This window comes from Sus scrofa, chromosome 9 (assembly GCF_054392235.1).
Source record: "Sus scrofa isolate SSC_HxYL_T2T_F1_AM1 chromosome 9, Sscrofa_HxYL_maternal_Yorkshire_Landrace_v2.0, whole genome shotgun sequence".
Taxonomy (NCBI): domain Eukaryota; kingdom Metazoa; phylum Chordata; class Mammalia; order Artiodactyla; family Suidae; genus Sus; species Sus scrofa.
Genome location: NC_139391.1, coordinates 125,067,501 through 125,089,552, shown reverse-complemented (window position 1 = coordinate 125,089,552; position 22,052 = coordinate 125,067,501). Strand labels below are relative to the sequence as shown.

At 39.0% G+C, this 22,052-nt stretch overlaps 1 protein-coding gene across 24 annotated transcripts in view; it reads right to left on the bottom strand.

Moving 5' to 3' along the window:
* RASAL2 (RAS protein activator like 2) overlaps positions 1–22,052 on the bottom strand; it is a 388,065-nt gene that overhangs the window by 32,272 nt on the left and 333,741 nt on the right. For all 24 annotated transcript variants that reach the window (XM_021063713.2, XM_084977749.1, XM_084977751.1 and 21 more), the window contains 5 exons: positions 13,486–13,639; positions 11,337–11,435; positions 10,009–10,563; positions 7,337–7,481; positions 560–704 (listed from right to left, as the gene is read on the bottom strand). In XM_021063713.2, coding sequence (XP_020919372.2) covers positions 560–704; positions 7,337–7,481; positions 10,009–10,563; positions 11,337–11,435; positions 13,486–13,639 — 1,098 coding nt within the window. The remainder of the gene's footprint in view (positions 1–559; positions 705–7,336; positions 7,482–10,008; positions 10,564–11,336; positions 11,436–13,485; positions 13,640–22,052) is intronic.

The following is a 22,052-nucleotide window of genomic DNA, read 5'->3' as shown; positions in this document are numbered from 1 at the left end:
CTAACAGAGACCTCTGCCTGATGCATGGCTGAGAGACGGTGGAAAATTCCCAGACACCCAGGTGGAAAAGCGGAAACGCAAAGCTACAAAACTCGGGAATTAGTGCCAATTTAGTTTTACAAAGTGGGAAGATGGCCTGGGGCTCCTGACTAAACTAACTAGTTTACTAGAGTTCATCATAATATTCTCTCTAAAGACTGCTTATCAAAAATCTTCCAAAACCTCACCGAGTGCTGGGGCTGGTGTCATTATCAAAAATCATTAGTGCCTCTGTTTGACGCTAGCAAGTATGTTTAAAAGTCCTTAAAATATTTTTGGTGTTAGAGGATACAGTGCTCATATTCCGGGGAAACATTAGACTTAGGTAGACAGGCAGCGCTGAGGTCCTTCTGCTTACAATGGAGGCTTAGATTTTAGGCAAAATTGTAATTAGGGAAACTTGCTGTTTTTCCTCTAAGTCCTTCCTTTGGATAGGAAATAACAGTTAACACTGTGATCACTTTTACATGGAAAAATTTAAATTCCATAAGCAGAGAATGAAGCGCTGGCACCAGCTCACCAGTAGGAGTTGATGATCTTGCAGAAAGCCAGCTCACAGCACATTTTCAGGTTGCTCTGATGGTCTATCAGTTCACTGGAAGAACATTTGCTGGGATCCACTTCGCAGTTCTCATCTGACTCATACAGAGCTTTGATGAACTCCCCTATGTGAAAAGAGAAGAAAGAGAAGATGATGAAGAGTGTAACTATAAATAGCGCCTTCCTGAACGGAATAGAATTTAGGGCTTCTGTACTAAAATGTATAATGGGGAATTCTTTCTGACGTCTGACACGGAGGGCACAAAAGACTCTTCATAGAGGGTTACTGACTTGGAACTCGAGTAACTACCTCCCATATGTCATGTTTATCTTCCTTACTCTGGAAGTGGAAAAACCGTAGTCATTAACATGATTACCGTGGTATTTATGAAAAGAATAACGATACTACTTTAAACGATGCTACAGCTTACATCTTTTATCTGAAGCCACAAATATATTTAATTAGCAGGAACTCATTATTTATTATAAGGCCTCTCTACCAGGATGACTAACGTTGTTGCCATTTTAGAAGAATAAATAGCCCATATCTGAATAAATAGCCCACCTACGCTGTTAAGTGGTAACATTAGTGCCAAACACAGATTCAAGGGTCTTCCAGGCCTACCTCCTGTAATGGGGATAGTCTTTTAGCATGGCACAAAGCAGAGCATCTCTTTATATAATCTGTATACGTTTCCCCAAACAAATTTAACTCGGAAGCCCTGTTCACATATCCTTTGTAGAGACAGGCCCAATATTTCCTGAAAGAACAAATCCTTACTTCACCTGTTTATCCTCCACTACGCACTGCACCTTGTATATGTTCTGCTCCACGTTTCACACTGTTTAGTGCTTGTTCACACATCTGTCTCATCTTTAGGATCAATACCGTTAGAGGTCAGGGACATGGTTCTTCTATTCATGTTCTAATCCCAAGCCTATTGTATAGTTTCCAAAGCATGGCAGGGGCTTAATGATTATTTGCCAGAGATGATAGTATGTACTCTTTTGGTTTTTATAGGTCTTTATGAAAGAAGAGGAGATCTTTCAAAGCTCCCTTTAAATCTGCCAGTATAAGCTGAGGTTCACAAAAGTTAAGAGATTTCATGAAAGTGAACAATAATTTCCACAAAAAGTAGAGCAGCGATATTGAAGAGCATTTTCTACCAAAATGATTAGTATTAAGTTAAATAAAAGATTTAAAAAATGGCTATGGTAGAGGATGGGAAGGGATTATTTGTAGGAAAGATGCTTGGAAAACAGGAATCTAAGTTGGTGCACAGACAGAGTCTCAGGTCAAATCCCGGACTCACCACTTAATGGAATGTGGAGCCTTGAAAAGTCACCTAATTAGTCCAAGCCTCAGCTGTCTTGTTTAGAAAACAGCACTAATAGCTCCAGTCTTGTGGAGTTTGGGTGAGGATCTGAAATATTGCATGAAAAGGATCCAGTATGGTGCATGGTACTTAGTAGGGCTCCATACAGTAGGTATTATTATGTACAAACTGTTACTTTAAAGTAACTTTTCATAAAGTGAAATGACCAACATCATTAAAAGGCTTTTAAAAATGTTTACCAATTCTCATAAGATTTCTTTTTTTCCATTATAGTTGGTTTACAGTGTTCTGTCAGTTTCTACTGTACAGCAAAGTGACCCAGTCACACACACACATATGTATACATTCTTTTTCTCACATTATCCTCCATCATGCTCCATCATAAGTGACTAGATACAGTCCCTGGGCTCTAGAGCAGGATCTCATTGCTTATTCACTCCAAATGCTTTCTATTCAACATGTTCTCAATGTCTTCTATGCTATGGGCTTCCAAACAATTTACCTCATTGAAAGAGTACCTAGATACAAAACTAAGTCATCAATGTCAAATACTTCAGGTAAAAATCGATCCACCTCTAAATTTATATCATAAATACCTGGTTTAGTGAGTTAAATCTATTCAAGGGAAACAATACTACTATTAATATGAACTCATGAATTTTGAGAATATTTTTCTTTTACTCGTCAAGAACGAAATAAATAATTCAAGGGTCTAGAAATATATTAACTGTCTAAAGTTTCTTTTTTTTTTTTTTTGCTTTTTAGCGCCGTACCTGGGGCATATGGAGGTTCCCAGGCTAGGGGTTGAATTGCAGCTACAGCTGCCAGCCTACACCACAGGCACAGCAATGTAGGATCTGAGCTGTGTCTGTGACCTACATCGCAGCTCATGGCAATGCCAGATCCTTAACCCACTGAGGGAGGCCAGGGATCAAACCCTCATCCTCACAGGTGCCAGTCAGGTTCATTAACCACTGAGCCACAACAGGAACTCCTCTAAAGTTTTTTAAAACTGATTTTGACATAATTAAAATCCTCCAAAATTGAGAAAATCCTTTTCACTTTTGAGGCTACAACCTATGTCTGACAGTGTGGAAAGGACCACATTGGAAGGTGCCCCTAGAAGCTTCTTAGCTAATCACACGTTACTGAGACAGAGTTAATAATCCCTTCATGTCTGCTCTTTCGCCTTTGAAAAAGAGATCATGGCCAAAGAGGATGGGTGCTCAACGTGTTGTTTAAGTGCGAGTTTGTGCCTAGAATGTTCTATGGTGTGTTTTCTATGTAAATCATTAACTCTTTACCAGCTAGCATCCAAATTTCATGTAGAGAAATAAGCCAATAGATATGGACATATTTTTGCTAAATAGAAATCTGTTAAAAAAATTTGCTAAAAGGAAATCTGCCTGCGTCACCAAGGATGGAAATCAGGTCGTTCAAGGGGCTTCTTTTCTGTATGTCACAGAAGACGGTGTTTCCTGTGTGTCACAGAATACCAACAGGCAATGTGACTTCCACCAGAAATGGAAAAGGGGTTAACAGGCGGGAGATTTAAGTCTATCTGAGGCAGAGTCTGTGCTACAAACAGCAATGTTTTCAATCAAGATAAATGAAGACAGGCTAAGAAGCAGGTAGAGATATTCTCTTATTAGATTGGCAACTTTTAACTCAATTTTCTCTGAGAATTCTTCAGGCAATCTGGAAGTAACATTCACTTTTTTTTCTTTTTTTTTTCTTTTGGCCCAAAGTGTATGAAATACAACAAAACTTTATTGAGTGCTCAGTTGTACTTATTAATTTTCTTTTTTGGTTTATTAAGACTTCCCTGTGGAAGTCTTTGTATTTAAAACTTATCATGAAATCTTTCTCAACTGTATTCTTAAGAGGCTGCTGCCATAGCAAGTACAGTATCATATGATGAAAGCAACTGAATCTTTCTCGGGCAACTGAACATTTTGCAGTTCTTCAGGGTTACTAATGGAAAATCACTTATTACTATTTTGACCTATATAAAATAAGTCTGCATTTACACTGGTGCTAAGGCATTCAGTAAACTAATTTCAAAACAGAATTTCTGTCATAAAAATAAAATGCAGGCGAAAAATCAGCGACTGAGAGTCTAGGATGTTAAGGCTAACTAGAAATATGGGGATTTAGGTGGGAAGAAGACAGTAGAATTTCTGTCCTGAAGAAGTTGACCAATTAATTCTGTTTGTGCTCTTGGAAGCAGCAGCCATTTCCACCACCCTGGCCCTTGCTCTTGGGTTACAAACATAATAGAGATCTTTGTGGGGTCATGTCAATTCCTCCCTCTGCTCACTGCAGTAATTTTCATGTCTCATTGAACCCATCAGCTATTTAATTATTAACTGTCCTACCAAAGGACTTGTCTCTCCTTTTCATTTCAGAAATGATTTCACTTGGAAATCCTGTTTAGCACCTTGAGTGGCAGAATATGAATATCTGATTTGTAAGAAGTAGGTGGTCAACAAATATTTACCCTTTTACCCTCCCAGAAGAGAGAATACTGTTTGAGATGCGTCATCCTTGCATTTTACAAGGCGGTACAAACCATTAAACCATGAGATATAATTTATGAGACGACTGGAGTAAGCTCTTCATGTGAGACCATGATTCTGTTCCTTTCCTAATGTTAAAAAAAATTCCTTTTTCACTCTCCTCCTTATAGATTCCCATTAGATCTTAAACGAAAACACATGGCTTAGAGAAAAGAAAAAAATAAGAGAGGAAACAGGAGGAGATAAAAATTTCCTCCTCCAGAGCAGGAATTAATTGCTACTACAGTGAGTCCAAGACATGTAAACAAAGCAGTTTTTACCATTATTCCCTTTTCAACTTGTGCGACCTGGCTCTGTCCTCCTCAGAGCCATGCCAGTCATTACTAGTCATCTTTAAGTTGCCAAGTGCAATAGCCGTGTTTTCTTTTTAATCTTTACTTTCTTCAGTCTGTCATTCTAGTGATACTTTTTTCCTCTTGGTTTCTAAGGTTCAGTATGTTCCTGGTTTTCTTTTTTCTTTTCTTTTTTTTTTTTTGCATGTGTGCTTCCTCCTCCGTCATAAACTAGGTGCACTGTGATATCTGTCTTTGGCCCTACTCTCTTCCTCCTCTGGTGATCTTGTGGTTTCACTGATTCCCTCTTCGTAAGTAAGAGTCCTACATTTCCAACAGCCAGCTAACAGATGTCTTGGGATTTCCTAACTAGAACCCTGGGATCTCCTACTTGAACTGCAAGATGAATCCAAGTGAGGTGGAAATATCATTTCTCTTATCTTCAAGCCCACTACTTCTCCGTGGTCTCTATCTGTTTAGAATCTCATCATCCTTCTTGTCATTCACAAAGGCCCCAAATTCCTCCCCCCACCCCTTCCCCATCCCCACACACTGAAAAGTTGCCAAGTCCTATCAGTTCAATTTTAATATTTCTCAGAGTCACCTTTTCTCTCACTTGTGGTGACTTCCTCATTCAGAGTCTTATTTCTTGCCTTCCTAACTGGTCTCTGTTTTCAACTGTTTAACTAACCCACTTAAATCACTCTGTTGAACTGATGCTATTACAAACAGCCTGCTTAAAACTTCCAGGGGCTCACCAATAATTACTGGAAAACCTACACCCCCCCAGCCAGGCAGTCAAGGCTCTCAACTAATTGGTTCTAATTGTTTTTCTTTTTTACTGTTGTTGACTTTTCACTTCATTTCCCAGCTAACATGCCTGGTTCTCTGCTACCTCCATGGCTTTTTGTTCATGAGGTTCTTTCCCCTTTAATAATCCCTGCCACTTCCGTTGTCCAATCTCTCTGTTTATATAAACCTGCTACTCTTCAAGCTACACACACATGATAAACACATTTCACAAGGGAAACTTCATAATTCCATCAGCTAGAATCAGTTTCTTTAATTATCTGAAAGGACACAGGATTCTCTTTCTCTTTTTGGTTAGAGGGATATCCTTATCTTTCTTATCTATCTATATTGTTAACTCCTTAAGGGCAAACATTTATCCATTCTTACAACACACCTTACTGTCTGCTTTTGATAGTCACATGTGACTGCTGAGCACCTGAAACATGACTAGGGCAAGGTGAATGTGTAATAAATGTAAAATACACACTGAATTTCAACCAGTTAGTCTGAAAAAAGTAAAATACCTCATTAATAATTTTTATATTGATAATGCATTAAGTAATATTTGGACACACTGGGTTAGACAGAATGTTATCCAAGTTAATTTTACCTGTCTCTCTTCCCCTTTTATATGGTGACTACTAGAAAATTTACTTATATGGGACTCTTAGGATAGGGCTGCTCGATGTTTTTATTTTTATTTTTTATTTATTTTATTTTATTTTATTTTATTTTATGTCTTTTTGCCTTTTCTAGGGTCCCTCCCGTGGCATATGGAGGTTCCCAAGCTAGGGGTCTAATTGGAGCCGTAGCTGCCAGCCTACGCCAGAGCCACAGCAATGCAGGATCTGAGCCGAGTCTTCGACCTACACCACAGCTCACGGCAACGCTGGATCCTTAACCCACTGAGCAAGGCCAGGGATCGAACCCGCAACCTCATGGTTCCTAGTCGGGTTCGTTAACCACTGAGCCGCAACGGGAACTCCAGGGCTGCTCAATGTCCTATGTGAAGCACTGGGGATATGCAGGTGAAGAAAATGACAGTGTTCTTCAAGGAACTCACATCTGCTTTATCATAAGGTACATGTAAGTGCCCAGCACAGTGGCTACTCTGGTGCTTAACACTGGATTTCATGGCCACATAGGGAGCTGCAAGTGAGTAGCCTTAGTCAGTTAGAACTATTGATTCGACAAAAATCAGTTGCTGCAAAAAATTCTGGAAGTTTTGAGGGCAGAAATTGGGAGTTGTGGAAATTGGCAAGAGTTTCTTCATTGTCTTGGCTGCACTCACGGCATGCCCAGGGATTGAACCTGCACCACAGCAACGACCTCAGCCACAGCAGTGACAATGCTGGATCTTAACCCATGGAGCTATCAGGGAACTCCACGAGTTTCTTCATTTTTGATACATGATAATAAATGCTAACACTTTCAAGACTTAGGTAATGTATTTATATCATGGGATAAACACCCGGCACTTTGGGGGATCTTCGTACTAACATTACTATGTATCTCAGGATCTCAAGAACGTGAGGGCCTAGGGGTAGCTGCATATACTGATGGACTTCCTTTTCATACACGCTGTAGGAAACCAGTGGGTGGTTCCTCCACTGCTGACTACTGCGGAGACTTCTTACGGATGAAACTCTGACTTGAACACTTTAATCGGCTAGAACTAAAAAATACGCAGACTTTGAGCTCAAGTTGGTTGTTTCATCAGAGTGGAATAACCTAAACATCTCAAGGGAAAGAAGACAGATGTTGTTCTTCTCCATACCCAATGCATCATGAAGATACTGCTGTCCCACCAGCTTGAGGTATTCCTCTATGGATTTGGTGGCAATGGTGTTCTCTCTGAAGATCAAGACATCATGCTCTCCACAACGATCCACCTCAGACATCACCAAGTCGGTCAGAAAATCCTGAGAGGAGAATGTTCAATCAGGCAGAAAGCAACTGAATAACTAATATATATTAGAAATATAAGACAACCTGGGAACACTGCTTTGAAACTAAAGCTACCAAGTTCATTAAAAAAAAAAAAAAAAGTCAGTCAGGATGAACCCTAACCCCTAAGTTAGAAATTCCTTCAATGGTTTTTCACTGCACTTTTGATAAAGTCTGTAATTCTGAATATGGTCTATATTTTCTGTTTCTGTCTACTTTCTCAGCCTCATTTTGTACCATTCTCCCTGCATTTTGCTCCAGTCTCAAGGGCCTTTTTTTTCAAAGGTCCTTCAGTACATCAAGCCCTTTCTAACACACCATGGTGTCTATTCGACAAAGAGCTTTTTGCAAATGCCCTTCACTCCCACCTTCGCTCTGCCCCCACTGACATGGAGTTAATTTCTTGAATCCTTTGGATTTTAATTCGCACATCATTTCTTCAAGGAAGGCTTCTCTGACCAACACTGCTCCTGAACTCCACCAGTTAGGTCCCCTGAATCCATTTCTTTTTTAAAATCGGCATTTCTCACTATAATCACACATGTATTTCTGTAATTATTTGATTAACATGTTTTCCCCAGAAGACTGTATAAGCCCCATGAGACCACAGAGTCTATTTTTATTTATCTCTATATTTCTAGCATTTAACAGTTTCTGACACACCTTAGGTGCTCGATACATAATAGTTGCCAATTGGTCCACAGTATCAACATGAAATTTCTTGAAGTAAACATCTGAATTCATTTTCCAGGCTAATTATGTTTGTATATATGTGTCTCCATCCATCCATCCATCCATCCATCCATCGAAAAGTAAGGCATTAGGAGCAATAAAGCCTTTAAGAAACAGCTGTTTCATTTCTCAACAGTCTTAAGAAACCTGACTTAAAATTCCATGATGGAGTTCCTGTCGTGGCTCAGTGGTTAGCAAATCTGACTAGGAACCATGAGGCTTCGGGTTCGATCCCTGACCTTGGTCAGTGGGTTAAGGATCCGGCATTGCTGTGAGCTGTGGTGTAGGTTGCAGATGTGGCTCAGATGCCGCGTTGCTGTGGCTGTGGCATAGGGCGGTGGCTGCAGCTCCGATTAGATCCCTAGTCTGGGATCCATATGCCATGGGTGAGGCCCTAAAGAGACAAAGGACAAAAAAAAAAAAAAAAAAAAAAAAAAAAAATTCCATGTTCACTATTACTCAATTTGAAATGTGATAACACTATGTATTTTGAAAACTATACATTCAGTGTATACTCGGAAGTCTCCAAAGCCACAAACAGAAGGAATGTGATGATATACTTTTACTTCAAAAAGAAGCATTTTAAACATTAATGGGATTATTCTGGGGTAGCTCGACAGTGTAAAAGAGTTGCAGACTTAGGAATCACAATTAAAACTCTTATGCTAAAGGACAGGAAGAAACTTGGGGTGATGGTAACATTCTGTATTTTGATTGCAGTAGTTTCCATGGGTGCATAAACTGTCAAAACTCACTGAATTTTTCACTTTAAGTGGTTATAGTTCATGGTATATAAATTGTACCTCAACAAAGCCACTTAAAAAAATCCTACATTTGGTTTTGAACCTGGAGCAAATGAAGAATAGAAAGAACATATTCATATAATTTCAAAAATGAGACAAAATTTCAAATTCAAAATTTTTTAACACCAGAAAGCTCAAATCTATTATTAGTAAATTCAAGCACAAAAATGATAATCAGTAGGAAGGCTGTTAAATCAGAGACTAAATATTGAATATATTGATATATTGCGGTTTGTATCAAGAAACCTTAAAAACAATTTTATTACCTGATTCTAAATAAATTATTCTAGCTGCAAATTCCTCTAGATCTAACACACAATTCTACCATGACCGACTTGCATACAACATAATGGAGACTTATCGCAGAGGTGATAATTACTAGGCTGATCAAAGACTATCAATTGTCCAGTGTTCTTCATACAATTAGCATATTTCTTTCTTTCCAATTTCTTGAGTTTTTACTTCTATCCAAGATGAACTGAGATAAGGCTATCATAAGACAGCTAGTAACAATTAAATAATATCCCTGGTATTTTAACTCCAAATTTAAATGTTAATCTCATGAAGACTCGTTAATGACCAGCATGCTTCTAGAATACCTCCTTTTGTGACTAGGAGATACAGTCATCAGTCAATCTTAACCTACAGCGAGGAAGAAAACCATCACACAATACACTCCAGAACTAAAGATAAATAATCTTGAACACACTATGGGATTATCACATGAATTCTACCATTTATTTTGTCAGACAATAAAGAGATAGCTCTGGTATCTATATTCCAGGCAAACAGACTTCAAATAAACACTTGTTGGTCTCTAAAAGTTTTGCTTCCCAACTTTTTTTTTTTTTGGACCAATAGTGAGGCATATTTTTCTAATTTGAGTCTTCACAGCAAACATGTATTTGTTTCTTCTTAAAAGGTAGAGAAGAAATTTTGGGTCATGCAACCCTCCTTTTCCACTTACCTTGGCTCTGCCAGTACTCTGGAGAATGTGCACTAAGGCACAGGCCAGCTCCTCTTTATTTCTCACACTAATTACTGGTTCAAGAACAGAACACAACATGGTGTAGTTGCTGGTGACGAATTCTGCAAACTCCTTGTATTGCTCCATAGGCAGAATGGTGATGGTTTGGAAACGTGATTTAATCCGAATAGAAGGTCCTCCTGTCTTTCCTTTGTTGGGTGTAGGTGTACTCACTGGATACCACTTTTCTACAAACTGGCGACCAGTCACACTGGCAGTGGGGATGTTGACTAGCCCTACATAATTATTCTTGTCTTTTTTTTTCTTTTTTTCCACGTCTTTATAAATGTGAACTGTGATGCTATGAAGAGGTGGAAGGCTGTAGAACTCAAAATGTTCACCCCAGAAAATATTATCTGCTTTGGTCTTGCTGGTTGTTCGAGCAAAGAGGATATCATCAAGGCACAGTTCACAGAAATATTTCTTTTTAGGGGCAAGGTCCTTGGCTTCAATAATCCATAGACGGAGAACATTTTCGGCTCGTCTGCAATTGTCCTAGAAAGAAGCGACAAAGTTTTCTTTGAGCGCTGAAGCCCCCCAAAGACATTTTCCCCCTCAAGTCAGTGATGCTATGCACTTAATGAAGAGGAATGCTATCTCACTGCTGAAGATGAACTCTTAGCCACACACATTCTATTTCACTTGGGCTACAACATACCATCCGGAAATGCAAGTTCTCAAATAACCAGCCTTGTGGGAACTAGAGCAGCTTTCTGCACATACAATAGAGGTAAGTCAGTAATTAAGAAACGTATGTTCTATTCCCATTTCTATCATGTACTCGCTTTTGACTTGATCAAGTCAACTTGACTTCTCTGAGACCTCTTAACCACACGGGTAAAATCATGATAATATCGCTGATAAGATTATGTTGAGCACAAGATGATATAATGTGTACTTGTTTACATGTTCTATAAAATTTAATGGAGTTCCCATTGTGGCTCAGCAGTAATGAACTGGACTAATATCCATGAGGATGGGGGTTTGATCCCTGGCCCTGCTCAGTGGGTTAAGGATCTGGCATTGTGTGAGCTGTGGTATAGGCTGCAGACATGGCTTGGATCTGGCATTGCTGTGGCTCTGGTGTAGGCTGGCAGCTGCAGCTCTGATTTGACCCCTAGCCTGGGAACTTCCATATGCCGTGGGTGCAGCCCTAAAGAAAAAAAATCTGTAAAATTTAAGGTGTTATTACTGTATTTACCATCTATCAACTAACTTACTGCTTATAGTGTTTTTCATTGTTTTTAGACCTTCAAAGCCACCATTACCTTATTTGGTTGAACTGTCCTACGAAGGTTTTCCATCCACTTATCCCTCTCTGAAGCCGAGTTACAGCTGAAGCATTTACTTCCACTTAAGTAGGTAACCTTCAAGATAAAGATTAGAGATAAGGAAAAGGAAACACAGGGCTTGGGGGCTCTGTCCTCTTAGCAGTATCATTTAAGAGTTAGGGATATGCCAAGAGCTGCAGAATAGTATCAAACAGTTTAATACACATGTAATCAGAGGAGAGAGAGAGAGATAAGGGTGCTAGGTATTAAAAAGGGGAAAAAGATAAGCTTTTTCTACAAATGGTGCTGGAAAATGTGGACCTCCATGTAAAAATTTAACCTTTACCCTTATCTCACACCAGAGACAAAAATCACCTTGAAACGTGTCATATAACTCATATAACTAAATGCCAAACTGTAAAATTTCTAGAAAAAATTAAAAAAGAAAAAGAGTTAGGGACATGCTATGAACCCGGATGTCATACACCACCTGGAAACCCAAATACCCTTTGCTGGCTTTGTGATATCTACGTGTACATCTACATTCCCTTTCACTTTGTTGTCCAGTTAGCATCTACATTCATATTTAGGTACGGTGACAAAGGCCGTTGAGCGCAGGAACCTCAAACTGGCTTAGAAAGAATAAAATCAAAAGCTTTTAATTAAATTTAAACCTTTAAAAATTACTCGCAAGGAAATAGGCTCAATTCTGAGTGAGTTAATAAAAAAACAACTAAAAAGGGAAGAAGGACTCTACAACAGCTCATCAAATTTCTTGGGACTGCCACCACTGTAGTACTGAACACGAAGGCTACTCCAGGAAATTAAAGAGTTGCCAGCACTGAATTACTCTGGAACCCGTTCCTCCTCCACAAGACAATCAGTTTGTTGATTTCCAGTCATTTATTGGGTGAGCCTGATGATCACAATCACTGTCCTTTCAAAATGAAACGATGTCTTCTATGCCTGGAACCTAACACATGGCTTGGCACACAATCTGTTGAACTGAGTTCCATAAATGTGGCAAAATTCAAGTGATTTTTATACAAAATGACACCAATAAATGACCTGTCCAAATTGCTGATGTGTGCTCACCTATTAACACAATCTCAGATTATAACCTACTGAATCAGATCAGATGCTACATTCTGTCTAATACGGTAGCTACTAAGCACACATGGCTAGTGAGCACCCCAAATACAGCTGATTCAAACTGAGACATGCTGTGTTAAATACACAACAGGTTTTGAAAACTTAGCTTAAAAAGAAAAAAGAATGCAAAAAGTTTCACTGATAATTTTTAGTTACATGTCGAAGTGTTAACATTTAGGCTTAAAATTATACACATGGATACACCTGGCTTGCACTGCATTTCTGTTGGATAGTGCAGGTCCATAAGAACAGGTATCAAACATCTTTCAAGTTCTACAGCATCTAACACGGGACGCATCAACAGTAACTTTGCAAGTTCATGTTAATTAATTAAATCATATGGTTAACAAATATATGGATGGTTTTGAAATTAAATGTGCAAATGGTCAACTGTGTTCATTTAGTTTGGGAGGGAAAATTACCTTATGAAAAGTGATACTCATAATTTTCTGGTGAAGGGCAATTTGTTCATTCAAGAAATTAGGCACCTGCAATGAATGTGCCAGGATCTGGCCTAGGTGCAGAGGATTATAGAAATAAGTAAGACATGGTCCCAGGTCTTGAACTGCCCAAGTTTTAGTGGGAAAAAATATGCTTTTGGGTCAATTTCCTCAAAGAATCATTAAAACTGGAGGCTTGGGCTTTTAGGAGAAAAATAATAGCATATTGTGTGATATCTTTACCAATGCTAAAAAAATTCAAATACAAACTTAATAAGTTATTATTAATCATGTGCTCTCTGTGGAAAATGCACTACAAACTCATTTATTTTGAAAGCAGACAAGGCCAAAAGGAATGAGCAGCCTTCGTTAATAATAATCATCAACATACTTAGACTAGCAGATTCCTAATTTTTCCTCCCCAAGTAGGTAGTTTTTAGTAACTGAAAACCAGTTAAGATGACCAAATCATCATTACCGGTAATGAAATCATAAGAGTACTGGATAGAAAATCTGTTTATCATCCACTCTTCTTTCTTCCTACAGTTTTTTACCTCAAAGCAGAAGTCTTGGCCAAGGATGCTGCTATGCAGTGGCTTCACTGATACGGGCTCCCCTCTGCCAAGGTCCAGACATTCCACTGCACTGCACGGGCTCAGCAAGGATTCATGTGAACGTGACTCTTTTAGTTTGGGCAGCCCACGAGACCTAAAGGGAGAGGAAAGTATTCATAACAGTGTCACTACTCGGTCAAAAAGAAAATAAAGGTCAAAGACAATGGAGGCTAAAAACAAATGTATAAATGCCCAAGTGAAAAATAAATGTGCGAATTGATAATCTGTAAAAATAACCATCGTACCATATTCGTGTGGCACATATAAACCACATACATATTCATGTGTGCATACACACTTTCTTTTTTTTTTAACAAAACGCAAAAATGCACTATAATTTTACTAGTCTCAAGGGAGCCCAAGGTTCCACCACAGACAATGTTTTTATCCTCATTTCTATGTTGGAGAGAGAAATACTATCCAAAGTTATCTTATACATTCTTTTTTTATGCAAAGGTGTTATCAAAAGACAGGCTTTTTTCCTCCATGCTACAGCTTTACCTTCTTTTATCATTGACAAAATAGTAGTGGCTGAAGCTTCATTCCGTTTCTTTCTGCTTTGGCAGAATAAACACACATCCAGAATCAAAGCCAAACTTCTCAGCACAAGACCCGGCTTTTCAAAAGGTCTGATTTACATCTCAATATGGAATTCTTTTCTGGCAAGCATCTGGTTAGATCTCAGCTTTACTGTACAAATATGAATAAAGAATAAAATGCCCTGGAGGGAGTTCCCTGGTGGCCTAGTGGTTAAGGACTTGGCATTGTCATTGCTGTGGCTTGGGTTTCAATCCCTGGCCTGGGAACTTCTGTGAGCCATGAGTGCAGCCAAAAAAAAAAAAAAAAATAAAAATGCCTTGGAGAAACTTCCCACTGCAAGAGAAATCTTCAAACTCTCATCTAAAAGAACAGATTTTTGCTAACAGTCAGGCATTCTGGCTGACTTTGTTCCCTGGTTATTTCAAAGGAATGTGGAGACTCTTGTCACTATAGGAACTAGTACTTCACTGCCTTCCCCTTGGAAGAATCAGTGAGGCCAAACAAAATAAGAACAATATAAAACAACATTCTTAAATCCAGAACGGGAGAGCTAGGCAGTTTTACTCAACAATTACAGTATTTATTGACTGAAACACCCAGAGTTAAATATATAAATTTCAAGCAGAAGTACCCAGTAATAGGGATAAAAGAAATGCCCTGTGGAAAGACATTTGTTTTTGTAAAACACATTAAACAAGCAGTTTCATTCACTTCCTCGAAATAACAATGTTAACATTAAAATGAACTGAAATTCTTAATGCCAGAGTAGCTTTGAGTTAAATTATAACGTAATGAGATACAGGAAACTATCACTAAAGGCTGCTCTTTCTGTTTCCATTCCAGCACTGTTTAATCAAACCCAATACCAAAAAAACAACTTAAGCAATAGGATTTTAGTCCATTCTTTTCTTCCACACATTGAAAAACCAACCACTACTTAACATTTAGAGTGAAAAACATTTGTTCTAATATTCGGCACTCTTTGGAAGGTCAAAAAGTCAATAATTACATTCACTACTGATAATATAAAGTATGCACAAAAGCCACCTAATGTTTTGCACATAAAAATATAACAATGTGGAAAAAATAAAAATCATTTAAAAATACATAACAATGTAACAGCTTCACATTTCTTTTGTTCTACTGGATACAACGACATAACTAAATGCAAAAGCAAATTTTAGTTTAATGTAATGACCATAAAACCTTTCCCAATATGCTTCATAGGAAGCCTGGCTGAGGCACCGGGATACTGTAATCTTTCTTAAACATACGAAACAACAACTGCAGCTCATTTTCCCCAGGAAGAGTCAGTTGGAGGGGAAAAGCTTCTCTTGCTCTGGGAGTGAGCCTCTCAACAGGAGAGATGAAGGTACATTTAAAATAGAAGCAGGTATACCAAAAGGCTTACTTTTCTTTTTAAAACTCTCTAGGAAAATATACTAAAACATAAATGCATTTTATCTCCAACCAAGTAAATGTCTACCTACATGAAGCAACTGTACAGCCACCTTGCAGTGCAACCCCAAATCATAGCGGTGCCATATGCCACGGTACAGAGAGTCGCTGTCTGACTACACCTCAGAAAACAACTCTGTGTTTAGAAGACAGGAACCAAGAGAAGATGGTTTCCCCTGCCACGTTCCCCTGCCACCTTCAGCATCTTTGGGAAAATGCTTTCCAGGTGTGATTTCAAGTCTTCAATAGAAGCAGAACAGAAACACATACAACGGAATATGAAGGCATCTTCCAAAGAGGCTGTAGGACAGGTGGATATGCTCCTTCTCTTCCTCAGGCGGCATCCAGCCCCTCAGGTAACACAAACAAGGTTCCAGGGCTCTAGGCTGGGCATGTTGCCATGGTGCTACACCTATAAGGAGATTAGAGCCGAAGGCAGCAGGGAGAAGCTGTGGCTTGAAGGACTCAAGGAGCGTGCTCTGCAAACGTGACCATTTTGAGACAGAAAGAAGGAACGGCAACACCCCACCCATGTCCATGAACAATTTTAGAGTCATAAGCTGTAGGAGAAAAACTGAGGCAACTCTGGGGGTGGAGGAGAATGTCTTAACTCTGCTAGAGAACAAAGCTGAGAAGCTTTAGCTGCTGCCCAGATGATTCCAGCCCCCTGTTAAAAGGTATTCGCCACATCCCACCTTACAAGTGCAATCTTCTCTGACATCCGTTCTATTTCCTTTGCAGCGCTTACCCTAGTTTCATGTTTCTAGGTATTGTTTTACACTAACTTATCTGAGTTACACACTGTTTTCCTTTTAGAGAGAGAGAGCTGGATAAAATTCTTTAGTTACTGTATTTCCAGTGCTGAACAAATTTCATGTGATATTCAGGTTTAACTTCCAAATATAGCCATGAACAGATATTAGAACCAAGCCATTTGGAATTAGAATTAAAAAAATCCTCCTGGTTACTGAAATTTCAACCATTAACATATAATTCAGAATCATCTATTGTTCAGCATTTAAGTGTGTTTCTGTGCATATGCACAACTATGCCCATGAACTGAACACTAAAGTTCTAATATGTTTGACATGGCTACTGAATAAATAAGCAAATCCTTCCTGTACTGGGAAGAAAGTGTCTCTGAAAAGACAAAAATAGGTCCCAGAGAAGCAGGATGACAGTAAACAGGAAGATCAAGCAGCGTGGGAATGGTGCGGGGATGTGGGGGGGGGGGGGAGATAGGGGGAGCTACTACTGTGCAAATGTTTCTATATAATATCATTAGTAGCCAAGTCTCCTCTAAATCACGTTTACCCTCTCCTGTACCTTCCTATGAGTTGATTTTTCTTAGATCTGCTAAGTAGAGTTTTAGCAGCTCTGCAGGGCACTTCCATTTACTTCTCTAACGGAAAGCAGACTGTGGCTTTATTGAGAGAATAACAGGAGTGTAAAACAACTTTTCCTAATCCAGTCTGACAGTGGCCTTCATCAAGAAACCCAGCTCAACAGTGGACAATGTGAATCCCTGACTACTGGCCAGGGTTCTCCTCCTGACCCTGGCTCCCCGACTCCTGAACCTCCATCATCCCAAACACCCTGTAACAATTCAGGGCTCAAATATGACTATTCCTCGGTTTAACTGGGAAACTGCTTCCCACAGGCAATTTTACTTCTTGTTAAGTATCCTTCATATTTTTGTTTTAAGGTCAGCAGACAACCTCAAGCTCTAGCAATGTGATAGGTAAGGGTTAAAAATCTAATTGCTTTGCTGATGAAGATTACCTGCTGCATGTGACCTATTTAAGAGATAAACGACAAGGCAGGAGAAGCCTTCTACTACTCATTACAGAGAATGAACATTATACTGTTTTAACCCACATCCCTATCTGAAATCAGGCTTAAAAGACTAAAGTGAAGGGTTGGGGGGTGGGGTACCAACAAACACACCACACTTAGTGGATTCACTAAGGAAAAAAAAGGAGTCAAAGAAGTCTGATTCACGCAATGTTAAGTGAAACACAGCTGGATTTTCCCCAGCTCAACCATCCAATTTTATACAAAGCATATTTTCCCTAAAGCGCCAATGGTGCTTGGATGTGCTGGCTCAATCTGCCACATGTTTACAGATTCAGTTCCAAATTTGGGAAACTTTTAATTAGGAATATAACTGGGAAAAAATGCTTATCACCACACAAAATCCTATACTTCAGTGCAGGTGAATTTCTGCTTGGCATGGCAGTTATGATTTCAGACGGCTTTGCTGAATTTGTGAAAAGACAGCTCGGCTGTAAACTGGGTATAGCAATATACGCTTGTATTTACCAGTATGTGTTCCTCCGGCATTTTACCTTGTTTTAAGATTTCCCAGGTAGAAATTAATCAAATTCATATCTTAAAACTCTACTAACAAATCTATATAGGAGCTAATCAGTTTTTTAAAGGTTGCACCTGAGCTTTTTACTTTGGGAAAAATGCAGCTTTACTTGGTCCCCAGATTTTTATTGTTTTTCAACCCAGTATCTGCGAAAACATCCAACTAATGTTTTGTGTTTGAAAGAGCAGATCCTTTCCTCTTCTGTAAAGGTTTCCCTCCTTGGATTAAAAAGAAAAACGAAAGGAATTAGAGCTCATTCACCAGAGTTCTCCTTGAGTGTTAGAAAAATGTCCTGCCAGAGGATTCTGATGCCACGAGCTGCTCTGATCTACCTGCTGCAGTTAAAGCCAGTCCCTGCTGTTTATATTACTCACTGGTTTCTGTGTTAGCTTTAAAAAATACCACACAACCACTCACACAAAAACACTATTTATGGAAACATAACATCTACTGCTGACCTTCCTTCTCTCTGCTCTCAGCTTCTAGACAGGATGGTCTAATGAGCCCAGCTGCTAATGGTAAAGAACGATGTTTGTCAGGCTGAGTTTTCTCTTAAAATGAGTAAACTCATGGTAAGGAAATTTATTATCACAGTAAAAAATGACATTCAATCTATTTTGGTACATATGCATGTGTGCAGACAATGAAGGCGGCAAAGAATGAAGACAAGATTATAAATATTAAAACATGTACTGAAGGGGAGAACCCAACTAGCCTGCAATATGACAGACACCAGGGAACAATATCTTTACAGAAACTCTACTGAATTGCAATATACCCTTTTTTCGGTCCTTAAATTGTAAATGGAGTAAACATCTACTAGTGCCATTAAACAAATTCAATATAAACATAACTATACTGAATTTAAAAGAATGAAACTAAACCAGATCACACTCATAAACCAATTCAATTAACATACTACTTTAAGAGTGAGTGGAAAGACTAGTAACTTTCCTTTTTCTTTTTCTAAATTTAGACTTTTAGTCTTATTGTTACCATAAAATTAAGTATGAGTAAAGGGATGATAAAAAAGGAAGAAACTGATAAAGTTCAATGCCTTCTTAATCATTCCTAAATTCATGACTATTTGCTTTCCCATTAGTTTCTTACTTGGCTGAATAAATGAATATAGTATGAATCAGTCTATCCATTCAATAGTTACTTGCTGTGCACTATGTGTCAGGCACTGCACTAGAGACAGACGCAAGGAAACCGTGGTGAAGAAGAAGGGCAAGGGCCTTGCACTTGCAGCTTATAATCTAGTGAGCTAACAATCCAATATGATACAGTGTGAGAAGACTTAACGAAAAAGAATGCAAAAGCGGCTCTGCGAGCAATAGTAGTTGCCCTGGGCCTTCAGTTGGGGATTCAAAGAAAGTTTCTTGGAGGTAAAATTAATGTGAGGTTGTGGCCTGGAAGATGGCACGGAATTAGCTCTAAGCAGATGTAGAGGTTTTAGAACTGAAAGTTCTAGAGGGACTAGCCAGCATATGAGAAGCCCTGTAGAGAGAATATACAAATCTGGCGTGTTTGAGGAACTGAAGCGAATTCAGCAGTGTGGCTCTGATGCAATGTGTTCATGTTGGGGCTGAGACAACAGGTAGGTAATAATGAGGCTTGAGAGACACTATCTTGGGACCCATAGTAATGATGAGTGTTCCAATCTGATCACAAGACCAGTGGATGGACACAGAAAGGTTGTGGGTGGTGGAGGGTGAATGACATGATCAGACGTATGTCTTGACTAAGAGAGATGTCCTTTGGCTAAGGAGTGGAGAAAGAGACTAACCCAGAGGGAAGAGAAATCATGAAAGACTTAGAGATTGGTTTATATAGATTGTGACAGTAATCTGAGTATATAATGAACTAGAGCAGCAGAAATGCCGAAGAACTGGATGGATTAGGGTGGTAAGTGGTAAACAGGCCTTGATGACTGCAGAGCTGGGGGCATCAGAGAGAGGGGAGTCAAGGATGAACCGCTGTGTAGAAAGATGGTAAAGTTCTTTACAGAGATGAGAAGTGAGAGGCAATGCCCGGTGAGGACAGGGGAGAAACAGAATCGAGTTGAGTACAAGTCTGATATTCCCATGGGATGGACGGTTTGTGCCCCCGCCCCCATTTATGTTGAAATACTAACCTCCAATGTGACTGTACAGGAGTGTGACTTTTGGGAGGTGACCAGGTCATGAGGCTAGAGCCCGGGTGAAGGGGATTAGTGCCTTCATAACACAGACTCTAAAGAGACGCATCACCCATTCCCCCATCTGAGGACACAGAGAAAAGACAATCTTTTGACCCATGAAGTGGGTCCTTATCAGACACTAAATCTGCCAGAATCCTGCTCTTGGACTTTCTAGCCTCCAGAATTGTGAGAAATACATTTCTGTTGATTATAAACACCTACTCTAAGATGTTTGGTTACAGCAGCCTCAACAGACTAAGGTAATGTGAAAACTGAAAGAGAACATGCACACTGAGAAAAGATCCTAAGAAAATAACCTAAGAAATGCTAACATTTAAATCTACAAAACTGCCAGAAGAGATCGAAGAACATCAAAGACAGAAGGAAAACCAAGAGACTCAAGTATCATAAAAGCCCAGGGAAGAGAACTCTTAAGAAGGATGGACTGTCCATTACTGGAGAAGATAGACTGTGTTAAAATATTAATAGTAGCCACTGGGCATATGAACTGAGAGATAATTGGAGATGCTGGCAAGAGCAGTTTCAGTGAAATAAGGACAAAAATGAGGCTGCAGAGGGTTGGGAAAATGAATAGGATGTGAGACCGTGAAGAATAACTCATGAAGTTTGATGGTGAAGGAGTGGCAACCGGGAAATAGCTAAGGGAGACATGAAGTTGAAATGGGGTTGAAGGTTTTCTCCAATTAATCACTTTCCCCCCTTAAATAATAAAGTAATAAATGTTCTTGGTAATAAATTCCAAGAGCTCAGAAGGCTAGAAGGTGAAAAATATGAGGGTACCTCCCTCAACCTCCTATAGAAAATACTATTAACACTTTTTTGTGGCCTAAGAAATTTTTTGCATATAACTGCAGAGCAGTTATATAATTTGCATATATATCAAATATTATATATATGATAGATGTATAATATACACTCACAAATGGGATTCTACTATCCTTTTTTTCCTTAAGAGTGTATTTTGGAATTCTGTCCACATTGGAACAAAAAGATATAATCGGCCTCTTTTTAATGACCCCTTAGTATTCCCCTATATGGGTCTCTAGAAGTTTAACCAGTCCTTGATGCCACCTAAGTTTAACCAGTCCTTGATTACCACCCAGGTTTGAAAATATCTTAGTACACACGTGAGTGTATTCACAGCTGACATTTTCAGATGTGAAACTGCTAGGTCAAAGGACACACACATTTAAAGCTTTGATTTTGCTAATGTATCCTCAATAAAAGAGCATCTATTTAAATTCCTACCAATAGTGCATGCTTCTACATGCTGTCACTAAAATGAGATATGGCTTAACTTCAAAATCTTTGCCAAAAAATTGGTATTTCATTATCGTTTCAGTATGAATTTCTTTAATTATGAGGCCAAGGACATTTTAACAGGTATACTGGCAAGCTCAGTTCTTTTCTGTGAATTATGAATAGCATTTTCATTTCTTAAACTAACTTTTTTTCTTTCTCTCTCTCTTTCCTTTTTTGCTTTTTAGGGCTGCAACTGTGGCATATACAAGTTCCCAGGCTAGGGGTCGAATGGGAGGCACAGCTGCTGGCCTACATCAGTCACAGCAACTCGGGATCTGAGCCGTGTCTGTGACCTATATCACAGCTCATGGCAACGCTGGATCCTTAACCCACTGAGTGAGACCAGGGATCGAACTCGCATCCTAATAGATACAAGCTGGGTTCATAACCCAGTGAGCCACAATGGGAACTCCCTTAAACTATTTTTCTAATTGCTGAACTTTAACTGATATGTAAATACTATTTGTAAATTAAGTAAATTAGTACTTTTTCTGTCATATTTGTATTTACCCCAGTTTATGCTTAGAAAGGGTTCTTCCATTTCAAGATCATAAGAAATCCAGCTATATTTTCTTTTAGTGCTTTTTTCATCTAATCCACTTGGACTTGGAGGGAAGGGGAGATGACAGG